This window comes from Schistocerca gregaria, chromosome 8 (genome assembly GCF_023897955.1).
Source record: "Schistocerca gregaria isolate iqSchGreg1 chromosome 8, iqSchGreg1.2, whole genome shotgun sequence".
Taxonomy (NCBI): Eukaryota; Metazoa; Arthropoda; class Insecta; order Orthoptera; family Acrididae; genus Schistocerca; species Schistocerca gregaria.
Genome location: NC_064927.1, coordinates 259,252,416 through 259,267,155, shown reverse-complemented (window position 1 = coordinate 259,267,155; position 14,740 = coordinate 259,252,416). Strand labels below are relative to the sequence as shown.

At 36.8% G+C, this 14,740-nt stretch overlaps 1 protein-coding gene across 6 annotated transcripts in view; it reads left to right on the top strand.

Annotated features, from left to right (window-relative positions):
* The window catches only part of LOC126284188 (uncharacterized protein CG4449), a 131,784-nt gene that overhangs the window by 94,364 nt on the left and 22,680 nt on the right, over positions 1–14,740 (top strand). For all 6 annotated transcript variants that reach the window (XM_049982940.1, XM_049982938.1, XM_049982935.1 and 3 more), the window contains exons 5-6: positions 6,269–6,394; positions 12,675–12,819. In XM_049982940.1, coding sequence (XP_049838897.1) covers positions 6,269–6,394; positions 12,675–12,819 — 271 coding nt within the window. The remainder of the gene's footprint in view (positions 1–6,268; positions 6,395–12,674; positions 12,820–14,740) is intronic.

Here is a 14,740-nt window from a genome sequence, read left to right as displayed (position 1 = left end):
CCTGTGGCGCCTGGTACCAGAATATCGGTTTGTGTAAGGCGGGTATATAACGCATTCCTTGTAGCTGTGGCATGGCATACATTGGTCAGACTATCAGGACCGTGGAAGACAGATGGCATGCACATTTACAGCAGTCAAGTAGATCTGCTATTGCCGAACATTGTTTTGATATTGGTCACCCTGTGTTATATAACAATACCTAGATATTTGCATGCACGTCCAGCTGTTGGGACAGTGTTATTAAGGGAGCTGTTGAGATTAAATTAGTGAGCAACCTTGTAAACAGGAGTGGATGTTTTTGTTTAAACTCTGCTTGGAATTGTGCTCTCTCCGTTGTCAAAAAAACAGAGGGACAGAGTCAATGTTATCTCACATGCTAGTTTGTAGTCTTTTACTATCGATACCTTTAGTGGCACTAGTGTTGAGTATGTGTGTGTTATCTTTCTTTAATTACTCCAAGAACTGAGATTTTAAATTTGCTCGTACATCGCCTGTCCGTTGCAGTTTGTGCCGTGAAAATGATGGGGTGTACTCCTGCTAAAATATCAGCAGTCGCTGCAAATATTACCTGACTCAATTCTTGTAAGTTGTTTGAAAAATGTTTTGCTGAAAGTATGATTGACTGCTTTTATGTGAATGGTTTTGCTCTCAGTTTTAAAAAGACACAACATATTCCGTTCTGCACTTCTTCGGGGTACTACACCAATAATAAGAACAATACATAATAAGGAAATAATAAATAGGGTGGAACCTTGAAAGTTCTTAGGTATTCACATTGATAAGAATTTAAACTGGGAAAAGCGCACTTGGGAGCTTCTAAAACAACTTTGTTCAGCCACATTTGCACTTAGAATCACTTCAGATCTTGAAGCGAAACAAATTAGCAGGTTGACATGTTTTGCATTTTCGTCGAATAATGCCATGATTAAGGTTATGGAGTAACTTATGTCAAGAAAGAAAATCTTTGTTGCTCGAAAATGTGCTGTAAGATTAATAGATGTTGTTCTCTCACATTCATCTTGTAGAAATTTAAGGTATTGAGAATTTGGACTGCTCCTGCACAGTATATTTATCCCCACATGAAATTTGTATAATTCTGTGGGTTGGAGGTATAGGACACTATGTCCATTTTTGGTCAAAATGAGATTATTGGCACAATCATATGAGTTCCTTGTCCTCTACTCAGAGGTATACTACACTATATCCTGTATCGAATATTGGTGAAGTTACGGTGCCAGGAAATAACACCAAGTCCACTGTGCCTTAGAGGTATACAACACCATCTGGACATAGAGCTGTATACTTTACCACACTGGTGGCACCTGTGTGAACTAAGGTCAGTCCACTCAGTTTTACATGGGACTTGATAGCGTTATCTCCAGTGTTTGTTTTGTACAAGTTATTAATTATGAATCCAAACTCTCTCGGGTACAAAATTATGACATTGCTTAAAGTCAGTAATAGTGCTGCCTCAATAGGTAAGTTGTAATGTTTTCTACAGTCGTTATATTGATGAATAATGTGGTTGTAAACATAACCTAACTTATGAGGCATTTCTATTTTACCAGATGAGGAAACATTATGTGGTCTGTTTTGTTTCAGAATCAAATACTAATCCAACTAGCTATCATACTATTGGCAGCAAATAAGATGTAGGGGAGCATTTGAGTAATGACGAACAGGATGACTCTGATTGTGATAGAACCTATGAACCTTCAAGTGGTACAAGTTCTGATTCAGATGACAATAACAGTACACAGAATCAGTTAGAGAATAGGTTAAAAAACAACAGTAATGTTCAAACTGTCCCAAATGAACAACAAATACCAAATATACTAGAGGAAGATTTATACTTAAGCAGTGATAGTGAAAGCGCTGTAAAATGTTGTGCAGTTTTAGAAATGAGTGAATGTGTGAGGAGGAAAGTAAACAATAAAATTAATATTCCACAGCATGGTAAAAAGTGTGTTGCTCATACTGACAAATGGAAATGTAACATCCGTAAACGCAAAGTAGCTGGTGGGAAGGAATATGTCAGTAAAAAAGGTAGGACTGTTCCTGCTAATGTACTGCAACCTCCGTGAATGTGTAGAATGAAATGCTCAGAAAAACTGCCTGAAAATGAAAGACAGAAGATTTTTCATGAGGAAATGTCTACATATATGAAAACGCAATTTGTTGGTGCGTGTGTTGAGCAGTGCAGTACAACTTGTTCAAGAAAAAGAAACTTAACCTCGAGTAAGTGTAAAGAACACACTCCAAGCTACTATTTTACTGTAAATGGTGGAAGAGTTAAGGTGTGCAAGATAATGTTTTTGAACACATTTTTTTATCTTAAATACAGTTGTAGTAAACATTTTAAAAAATATGGCGCCAAGGGGAGTAGCAAGAAAAGATCAAAGGGGTAGGCATATTCCAAGCAGAAAAACACGTGATGAAACCGTTGAACCTATCAAAAGACACATACCTTGTTTCCCGCATTATTAAAGTCAGTACAGTAGCAAACAGAGTGTCAGCAAATATTTAGGACCAGAATTGAACATACAAAAATGTATGACCTATACATAGATGACTTTTTCCAAAGAATATTGACCTAGAGACAAGGGGTAAAAAATGGCTTTACACAGACATCTTTAATAAACAGTTCAATTTGTCATGAAAACCACACCTGTGATACATGTGACACGTTTCAGGCAAAGCTGAAAAGTAATTTGACTCCAGAAGAACAAGAATCTGTTGAAGCTGAGCATACTGCTCATCTGAAGGAATAAAAAAACAGGTATCTTCTAAAAAGTAATTACACTAACAATACAAGAGGAACACCAACACACACAATATTAACCGGAGACCTTCAGAAATGTTTGCCATCACCACTCATATCAAATAGTATTAGTTTCTATAAAAGGAAACTTTGGGCCTTAAATTTTACCTTGTATGTTGCATCAGATTCCTCAGTTCACTGTATGATGTGGGATGAGTCAAAAGGAGGGCGAGGCAGAATCAAAATTGCATCAGAAATTTTGAAGTGGGCATATAGTCATACCTGACAGTGACATGGAAGAAATCGCACTTTGAACAGACAGCTGCTATGAACAAAATAAGAATGTGAATATTATAATGTGTTTTTTTTCTTGCTACTGCATAAGTATCCACAAATTAAGACCATAACCGAGAAGTTTTTACTAAAAGGCCATACCCATATTGAGGATGACAGTGTTCATGCATTGATAGAGAGGAAACAGAAGAAATTGAATAATATGAGCATTTTAACACCCTGGGACTGGCAACAATTGGTAAGACACACTTCCAGCAAGTACCTTGTCCATAATATGGAACGTCAAGATTTGAAAAGTTTTAATTCATTGTATGCCACAAAAGACTCTGAAAGGCCTCCCCTTGTTCAGAGGAAAATGGCTATGGAGAAATAGCCATTTTTTAAATCAAAGTGTGTGCATTTACAAGTGAAACAGAAAAACATGGGAATTTTGTACTTCAAAATATGCTTAGATGGTGACAACAAACAGGCCGACTTTGTTAGGTTACACAGACATGGACTTACATTTCCAGCAGATATGAACCAACTCTAAGATGTCCCTGGCCTTATTTCTTTGCAGAAATATAATGATGTGTAATCAAAATGGTGAATATTGAGAGAATCAAGAACTGTGCTGTGATTCAGTATCTTTATTTGAAGGGAATGATGCCCAAGACAATTGTGGAGGACATGCAGAATACACTTAAGGACAGTGCTCTGTTGTATGCCACAATGAAAAATTGGGTGTCCTACTTTAAATGTGGAAGAATGAGTGTGTAAAATGCACCAAGGAGTAGAAGGACTTTCACCATTGCCACAGATGAAACAGTGACTGCAAATTCAAGATACAATTTTGTAGGCTCGTCAGACAACGTTGCGGTACATTGAAACCACATATAGAACCTCCCATGGGTGTGCTCATGACACTGTTGTGGATATTTTGGGAAAGCGGAGAGTTTCATCTTGGTGGGTCCCGAAAGGCTTGAATGCAGTCGAGAGACGTCAGTTTGTGTAGTGTTGTTAAGAAATCGTCTGCCAATTTGAAGCAGATGAAGACAGCTTTCTTGCAAAGTACGTGACAATGGATGAAACGTAGTTTCACCACTTTGATCCTGAGACAAAATAACAGTCACAACAATGGAAACATCCTTAATCTAGTACCTTAAAAAAAATTCCGGTTGCAAAAATCAGCCATTAAGATGATGGCATTGGTCTCTGGGATGCAAAAGCGTGTAACTATCAATGCATCATGCACCCTCCTTCACTATTTGAGAGAAGAGATAAAGAAAAAAAGGCTTGGAAAATGTGTGGGCAGAGTTCTTTTGCATCATGACAACCCACCGGCACACAAAGCTCTCGCAACACGGGAAACTCTGCATGACTAAAAGTTCGAATTGTTATGTCATCTGCCATATTCTCCAGATTTGGTTCCCTCAGACTTTCTTCTTTTCCTTGGTTATATTTGTCTTCTTCCGCCAAAAATATTTTTCATTCTTGACCGTGTGTACAATATTAATTATTAATCAGACTTCCTCTTCTGATGCAGGCAGCTATATTGACATGACATTGGGATAGTGCGTGGAAGAAAAGAAAACTTTGTGGTTTTTGCACAAAAACGAACTCTCAGACTTCATGTTTTCATAGGATTATTATTCAGACAACAAACTGAATCACAAGAAATATGTCTTCTCGCCATGAGAACTAAAGACATAGTCTGTGTGACAAAAAATATGAATGGAGTTTTTATCATTTGTGATTTGCCTTCCAGTATAGCAAATTACATCTTTTCCGGTGCTTACAGAGGCCGCGCTAATGATTATTATCATTGGTTCTAAATTTTTGTTGTAGCTTGTAGGAGCTTTCCCTTATGTACCTATACACCAGCCATGCTAACAGCTGCCGATATTGTAGATCTGTATTTGTGATATTCTGTGAGCTACAGAAGTGGCTACTTCGGAAATATGCATAGAAATGCATGTTCAAGTAGTGAAGCAATTCCAATAACTAATGAATGTCATATCATCTGATATACAATCAATACAGACTGAGAGAATATGAAGAGTAACACCATAACAGAAATCAAAAAGCACATCTTAACAACTGAATATATTAATACACTAGCCATATCAATAGCTCAAGCCTAGATCCAAGAACCTACCCTTTGGAGGTGCTTTAGATTGTTCAAAGACAATCATACTAACAATGAATTGCTCACAGCTGTTGAAATGACTCTCAGTGACAGTGGGTAAAACATTGATACATAATAGAAAAACAACATAGAGTTAACTTTATAAAATAGCACAAGAAAGGAATGATTTGCAAACAGTAACAGGAACAGACCTACTGTATCCATTCAGTTATTATTAGAAAGATCACCTTTTAGATGTGAAACAAGATCAGCTAGAAGTATGGGCTATCCTCATCATCATTACTACTTATCTGAAGCTACAAAATACTGCATTTAGATGTTTGAGCTGTACCACCATTTTGTCAGCTTCTGAAAGACTGCTATCTAAAGTAGGATATGCTCTCTGTCAACAACACAATAGCCATCTCTCTAAATTTTTATTTTTTAATTTTTTGTACAGCCAATAGACAAAAATCTGTGGAATATGTAATTTAATTATTGCTGTATCATTAATAAATATGATATTAGATGTACGTATGTTGCTATTTACATTATTCTACAAATTCATCATATAACATCTGTGTTAAAAACTTTTGGGTTAGGTTATTAGTAGCCATCAATTTTCAGATGTCAATGATTAAAACAAAATAAGCATTGATGATTTGGTGACATCACACATTTCAATTCAAACTCTTTTAAGTTTATATAAATATATACTATTTCTTACCTGTTGAAACCACAGACTCACATTGACTGTGTGTCTACTGCAAATGTCTTTACAACTCCTGGTCCTGTCACCAGGTGTGGGTGACATATCATGCTGTAACTGTACAATCTGAAGTTTCCCAAATTTGCATTTATAATAACAAGATGAGTTGTATTCGTATTGGTGTTTCAGCTTGTCATACTAGTCTTTCTTTCTGAAAGTGATTGTTTTGAGTGAACTCCTTTGGGAACAGATCATTGTAGTTTTGTTATTGGCTGAGTCACTTTTGGACTGTCAGTCTATAATTTGACTCTGTTTTCTTAATTTTGTTTATAACTAAATTTTGATCATAATGTAACATGTATACAGTTTTATTCAATTTTTCTTGTATGAATTACAGGATGAGGAAAAAACTGACAATGTTAATAATATGAGCCTTGAAATACCTGATGAACTTGAAAATTATGAGATGTCTGTTAAAGTTATGTGGAAGAGTAAGGATATACACAGGTTTAAAATTCGGAAGGTATGTTCTCCTTTTAAACGATTTAACATTTGACCTATACAAGACAATAAGATGATACAGTCTTTCAGGAAATGTAGGATAAACTTAAGGAAGTATTAAAAGTATGTTTACATGTCAAATTTAGATTAAGCAAGAAATTTGCTGGATAAATAAATACTGGTTTTTAAGTTTTCTGTACCTGTCATTCCTATATACATTATATGCCTGCAGTATCTGTGGAATCTTAAAATGTAAAGAGAAACCTGCGAGTCATTAGTGTCTAGTGGATGTGATGCGTAATTCTTGTAGAAATTTGTAATTCTTTTCTATATAAAATGTAATGTGTATCAGTCGAGGTGCTTCAGGTGCTTGTTGTCAGAGAATGTTGCAATTAACTACTTTGTGCTCCATTCCAAATGGTGTTGGTATTGACGGGGTGTTAAAAACACCTCAGTAGACACTATCTATGTTAAAAGAAAAAAGAACACTCTTCTGAATGTAAACTTACATTATACTGAAAATTTCCCGTTAGGAAGAGAGCTATGAATTTTAAAGTACTGTTGAGATGGGAAATCATAGTACATGTTCCAACTGCCATTTATGTTAAGTAAATGGTGTAATGTTGAATGAGACATGATACCTTCAGATGATATCACTGGCACTCCCCGTGTTCCATAAGTTTTAATTAGACTGTGAAGTATGTAAACAGTATCCAACTGTAAGTTCTAGTCATTCGCTCAGTTGTTTGCCATGTAATTTAGACTTTACCGTAACACACAATATTCACTTCATTTTCACTTTCACTATCCACTTCCATACACGTGTCATATCGACAGCATTCATTTCCATCTTTTTAGATTTATTTTTTCTTCTTTTAAATAAAGTAAGTAGTTTGGTGTCTGTCCTCCAAAAATTTCATTTTATTTTCATGTACTTTTCTGTATCTAATTTGCAGCATTTCATTAATAAAATAGAAACACTAAAGTTCTTTGAAATAAGATGGCTTTCCACATTCAAGAGAAATCTTTCCAGCAGGCATCACATGTATTTTAACTCTTTCATGCCATGTCTGTGGTGAAAATGTGGATAGCTTTATGTGATAAACAAAACAAGAGGAAAAATCACTCACTTAGTACTATTTATAGTCAGATTTAAATTAGGTGACACACATTTTCCAAAAATTTGTGGTCAATGTTACCCTGCAGGTTTGCTTCGATGGTGCACTCAGAGCCATACCTGCAGTTATATTCATAAGTTGGTAGTAAAAGTGAAGTGGAAACTCAGTGGGCTTGCATGTGGAGAAATGGAGTTCAAATCTCTGTCTGGCATAGCTAAATCAATTTATGAGGCCACAGACAATTTTATCCTGCATTATTGTCTAATCAAGGCTTGTGCTCTGTTTCAGGTGACTTCATCACCACCATTAAATTCTAGTCTTCTTTCTTTTTTAACAGACTTATTGTATTTGGGAGGATCAGGCTCAAATCCCTGTCTGGCCATCATGACTTAGGTTTTGTGTGCTGTCTCTAAATTATTTCAGGCAAGTGCTGGGATGGTTGCTACTATAAGGCCATGCCTGCGGATATGAATAAAGCTTTTTTCCAACTATAATCTCAGGACATGTCCAGTGCCCTTGTGGAAGTGATCTAAGGATGAGTAAAAGTACCACCACCTCTGCCACCATTAGTACTACTGCTGCTACTACTACTACTACTACTACTACTACTTATGATGATGGTAGTGGTGGTGACACTGTGAACATATTGTCAACCAGACCACACGACTCACATTTAGTAGTTCTCAGTCTAATTCAGGCAAATGGTAGGTAGATAGTAGCATTGATTGCATCTGGTACTCTCATATATTATGCAACATTAAGTCTTTCACTCTGTGTTAGTAGCAATTAGAATATACAATAAAATTTCCTGTCTGCACTGATTATCACACAGACAACATTCAGATTTCCTTTCTTGTACTCTTGAGAAATCTTCCAGCTGCAAATACCAAACTGCCCATCTTTACATTTGATTCTTGAGACACTTGGTAGTTTTTCATCATGCCTATTTATTTTTGGTGCAAAGTGAATTAACTGAATTTTCTCCCAAATTTGATTCAGTATCTCCTCATTAGTTATCCAATCTCTCTGTTTAATCTTCATTACTCCTCTACAGCATCACATTTCAAATGCTTCTATTCTCTTTTTTATGTGAACTGTTTATTGTCCATGTTTCACTTCTGCACAAGACTACGTACCAGACAAGTATCTTCAGCAAAGAAATCAAAAAATTTAAATTTATATTCAGTGTTAACAAATTTCTCTTTTACAGAAACTCTTTTCTTGCTGTTGCCATTCTGCATTTTGTATCATATCTACTTCAGCCATTGTCAGTTATTCTGCTGCTGAAATATCGAAACTCCCTCTTTTTCTCAACTACTACCTCTCTTACATGACCTTAGACTCTTCCGCATCTACATCAACATCTACATCTATTCTCTGCAAACCACTGTGAGGTGCATGGCAGACGGTAAGAAGTCCCTTTTGTGGGCTGATTCCACTTTTGCAGTATTTTGCCAATAAACAGAAGTTGCCACCTGCTTTACCAACAGTTGAACCTATGTGGTCATCCCATTTCACATCTCTACAAAGTGTTACACGCAGGTATGTGTATGAGTTGGCCGATTCCAACAATGACTCATTGACATTATAGTCATAGGATACTACATTTTTCCATTTTATGAAGTGCACAATGTTACACTTCAGAACATTTAAAGTAAGTTGTCAAGCTCTGAACCACATTGAAATTTTATCAAGATCTGACTGAATATTTATGCAACTTCTCTCAGATAATACTTCATTATAGATAACTACATCATCTGCAAAAAGCCTGGTTTTTACTGTTAATATTGTCTGCAAGGTCATTTATGTACGTGAACAGCAAGGGTCCCAACACACTTCCCTGGGGCACACCTGAAGTTGCTTCTACGTCTGATGATGATGACTCTCCATCCAAGATAAAATTTTGTGCCCTCCCTACCAAAAAGTCCTTAATCCAGTCACAATTTTCACTTGATACCCAATCTGATCGTACTTTTGACAATAAGTGTAGGTGCGGTACTGAGTCAAATGCTTTTTGGAAGTCGAGAAACACTGCATGTATGCCTGGTTGCCATGATCCAAAGCTTTCAGTATGTTATGTGAGAAGAGTGCGAGTTGGGTTTCATATGACTGATATTTTCGAAATCCATGATGATTGCATTGAGGAGTTCATTCCGTTCGAGACACCTCACTATGTTTCAGCTCAGAATATGTTCTAATATTCTACAACAAATCGATTTCAAGGATATTGGATGGTAGTTTTGTGTATCATTTCTACTAACCTTCTTGTAGACGGGTGGGACGTGCTGTTTTCCAAGAACTGAGCTTTGTTCAATTTTAACGATTTCAGCTGTTTCTCAACACCACTGACACTAATGTTTATTTCATTCGTCTTTTCAGTGGTATGAGGATTAAATTGGGGCAGTTCTCCTGGGTTCTCCTTTTTAAAGAAATATTTGAAAAGTTAAGCATTTCAGCTTTTGATTTGCTACCCTCACTTCCAGCTTGCAAACTTTCAATCGTATCTGCCATCACTACTAAGTCATCCGCATATGCAAGACCGCTTATTTTGTGTTCACATATCTTAATCTCACCCAGCCAGTCTATTGTTTTCAACATATGATCCATAAATAATACGAACAACAGTGTAGAGAGGTTGCAGCCTTGTCTTACCCCTGAAACTACTCTGAACCATGGACTCAATTTACCGTCAACTCTAACTGCTGCCTGACTATCTATGTAAAGACCTTTAATTGCTTGCAAATGTTTGCCTCTTATTCCATAATCACGTAGAACAGACAATAACTTCCTCCTAGGAACCTGGTCATATGCCTTTTCTACATCTATAAAACATACATACAATTCCCTGTTCCACTCATAACACTTCTGCATTATTTGCCGTAAGTTAAAGATCTGGTCCTGACAACCTCTAAGAGGCCTAAACCCACACTGGTTTTCATCCAATTTGTCCTCACCTAATACTCGCACTTTCCTTTCAACAATACCTGAGTAGATTTTACCCACAAAGCTGATTAAAGAGATACCTCTGTAGTTGTTACAATCTTTTCTGTTTCCATGTTTAAAGATTGGTGTGATTACTGCTTTCGTCCATTCTGATGGAACCTGTCCTGACTCCCACACCATTTCAGTTATCCTGTGTAGCCATTTAAGACCTGACATTCCACTGTATTTGATGAGTTCCGACTTAATTTCATCCACCCCAGCCGCTTTATTGCGCTGCAATCTATTGACCATTTTCTCCACTTGCGCTGCAATCTATTGACCATTTTCTCCACTTCCTCAAATGTGATCCTATTTCCATCATCATTCCTATCCCAGTGTACACCGAAATCTGAAACATTACTGATCGTATTTTCACCTACATTGAGCAACTCTTCAAAATATTCCCTCCATCTGCCCAAGGCATCAACAGGATTCACCAGCAGTTTTCCTGACCTGTCCAAAATACTTGTCATTTCCTTCTTACCTCCCTTTCGGAGACTGCTAATTACACTCCAGAATGGTTTTCCAGCAGCTTGACCTAAGGTCTCCAACCTGTTTCCAAAGTCTTCCCAAGATTTCTTCTTGGATGCTGTAATTATCTGCTTGGCTTTGTTTCTTTCTTCAACATAAATTTCTCTGTCTACCGGAGTTCTAGTATGAAGCCATTTTTGATATGCCTTCTTTTTCCTTTTTTAGGCTGCCTTGACTGTGTCATTCCACCAAGCTGTTTGCTTCATCCTGCTTTTACACACTACTGTTCCAAGACATTCTTTGGCCACTTCTAGTACTGTGTTCCTGTAGCTTGTCCATTCCTTTTCCAATGACTGCAGTTGACTACATTCAACTAACTGGTACCTTTCTGAGATCACTGTTATGTACTTGTGTCTGATTTCTTTATCCTGAAGTTTCCCCACTCTTATCCTCCTACACATGGACATGACCTCCTGCACTTTCGGCCTCACAATACCAATTTCACTGCAGATTAAATAGTGATCAGTGTCAATAATGAAGTAGAAAAAAGATTGCTGTGGAGGACTGTCAGTGAATAGAACCACTGGGTTGGATGCTTTTATAGACATTATTCTTTCGCAGCAAGAATCGTACAAGAAAATATGTGAAGTAAGAATGCTCTAGAGAGACCAACAATTTATCACATCAAGCAGATAGTACAGAATCTAAAAGTAATAAGTGAACTGAATAGAATTAAAAAGATAGAGACAAATGGAGGATGAAATGTGCTGTCAAGCGGTCTGCAGATTGAGAACAATGGAAGAAATAGATAAATGATGATAACAGTAACAGCAGTTTCTATTTCAATGTTTTGCAGTCTGGAGAGATGTGAGATCCTGAATTACTCAATTTCAGGTTCACCATATGGGAGGAATAGTCATTAATCAGAGATATAACAGGAACACTCATTCAAGGCAAAAAAGCGTAATAAAGATGGGCTCTAAAATGCATACCTTAATAAGAGCTGTGAGCTCTTCATCTTAGATACTGTGAAAGAAATCTCTTCTACTCCCAGTTCTTTCCTTTCCAAATTATTGGAGCAGGTAGTATGGAGGGGAGCCACATTGTCTAGTACATATGGGCTCTAAAATGAGTACCTTAAGAGCCATGAGCACATTTTCAGCTGAGGAGATGTGTTTCACAGTAGTGAAGGTGAAAAAGTGCTCCTAGCCCTTAAGGTATGCATTTTAGAACCCAAGTTAACTACATTTTTTTGTGCTTTGAATGATCATTCCTATCATATGCCTGAATTTGACCATTCCTCTCAGGACATCCTGTATTTCCTTCTTTTAAAATATGATGGAAAAAATGTTGTGTATCTTTCCTTCTGTGAAACTGAATGTAAAGAACTCCTCCTAACTGCCTGCTCAGTTGCACTGCCACCTAATGGACAGATGTAATGATGGCTGCCTTAAACTGATAAGCTATACCAGCTACAGTCATGTAACTTGGCACATTTCAGAGAGGGGCCCTATCATTGTGCATGTCCTGCAAATTGCAGGATGCAGGAAACAGAGTGTCCAGTGTAACCAGAAGATTCCTTCTAGATATTGTGAATGTGCTTGTGGTGAATTTATAAAATTTTTCTCTATATTTTATTACTCTGCAAGAATACAAACTTGTTAACATTGCCAGTTTTTTATTTTAACAATACTAATCTAAAATAGTACAATATATTTCCAAAATTTTCAGCATCAGAAGATGAAAACTATCTTCCAGTTCTTCAGTGATTTGGAAGGTGTTACTGAAGATAAGTTGTTATTTATGCTCAATGACAAACAAATTCATCCCGATGATACGCCAGGTTCATTGAAACTAACAGTTGTAGATTTCATTGGTAAGTATTTATAATTTCTCCAGATAAAGTTTTGAGCACTTGTAGTAGGATGTTAATGACTGTCTTTCGCAAGATGCAGAATTATCTTTGGTTATCCATAAATATCTGACAACTGCTATTATTCCTTTTATGATATTTGTCTCTGAAAATGTTAATTGATATTGAAGACAGTGTTGCATTAATGTCTTGTTATCTGCACTTCATCTAAAAGCATTAATTTACACACCTGCAACTACGTACAGCTAAAGATTTTTAATGAAAGAACCTAATATCACCAAGTTTGCTCGTTGCCTTGCTAATTACATAAATTTGGCAATTTTTAAATGAAAAGAAAATTTTTCTTCCTTAGGTCCAGTGTATTTTTCAAGACTGACTCCTTACATTTTGAAATCCTGCGAAGTTTGAAGAACAAGACTATTGCGTTCTTGTTACTTATCACAGTATGTGAATCTGAAAAATTTGCTTTTATAACTTTTCCTATTAGAACAGGTTTCAGATTCTTTGCATTACATTTGCAAATGGCAATTCATTGATTTAATTGTTTCTTTATCTTTTGTTGGATGTAATGTCGATATGATTCCTATCTACTATAACCTGCGTCATGTAGGATGGTGCTTCCACCCATTGAGGCGGAGCGGCAGGGAAATGTGGATGGGATGAGGTCTGTATGTGTTTGACAGCAGAAAACAAGCACACATAGTCTGTATTGCTGAACTTTGTTGCTGAAGACAACAGTCAGATTCATTTACCTATGGTACATCATATTATACATTTAGATCTATGAGGTGAATAGCAATAATTGTCATTTATTGTGTTTTTGGACTGCATTATGAGTAAATATGTAATACACAACAAAATTAACTCGAGCACAAAGTGAAATCGTTACATTTGCTCGACAGCTACGTCTACTCTGTTGTTGTTGTTGTTGTTGTTGTTGTTGTCTTCAGTCCTGAGACTGGTTTGGTGCAGCTCTCCATGCTACTCTATCCTGTGCAAGCTGCTTCATCTCCCAGTACCTACTGCAACCTACATCCTTCTGAATCTGCTTAGTGTAGTCATCTCTTGGTCTCCCTCTATGATTTTTAACCTCCACGCTGCCCTCCAATACTAAATTGGTGATCCCTTGATGCCTCAGAACATGTCCTACCAACCGATCCCTTCTTCTGGTCAAGTTGTGCCACAAACTTCTCTTCTCCCCAATCCTATTCAATACTTCCTCATTAGTTATGTGATCTACCCATCTAATCTTCAGCATTCTTCTGTAGCACCACATTTCGAAATCTTCTATTCTCTTCTTGTCGAAACTATTTATCGTCCATGTTTCACTTCCATAAATGGCTACACTCCATACAAATACTTTCAGAAATGACTTCCTGACAATTAAATCTATACTCGATGTTAACAAATTTTTCTTCTTCAGAAACGCTTTCCTTGCCATTGCCAGTCTACATTTTATATCCTCTCTACTTCGACCATCATCAGTTATTTTGCTCCCCAAATAGCAAAACTCCTTTACTACTTTTAGTGTCTTATTTCCTAATCTAATTCCTTCAGCATCACCCGACTTAATTCGACTACATTCCATTATTCTCGTTTTGCTTTTGTTGATGTTCATCTTATATCCTCCTTTCAAGACACTGTCCATTCCATTCAACTGCTCTTCCAAGTCCTTTGCTGTCTCTGACAGAATTACAATGTCATCGGTGAACCTCAAAGTTTTTATTTCTTCTCCATGGATTTTAATACCTACTCCGAATGTTTCTTTTGTTTCCTTTACTGCTTGCTCAATATACAGATTGAATAACATTGGGGAGAGGCTGCAACCCTGTCTTACTCCCTTCCCAACCACTGCTTCCCTTTCATACCCCTCGACTCTTATAACTGCCATCTGGTTTCTGTACAAATTGTAAATAGCCTTTCG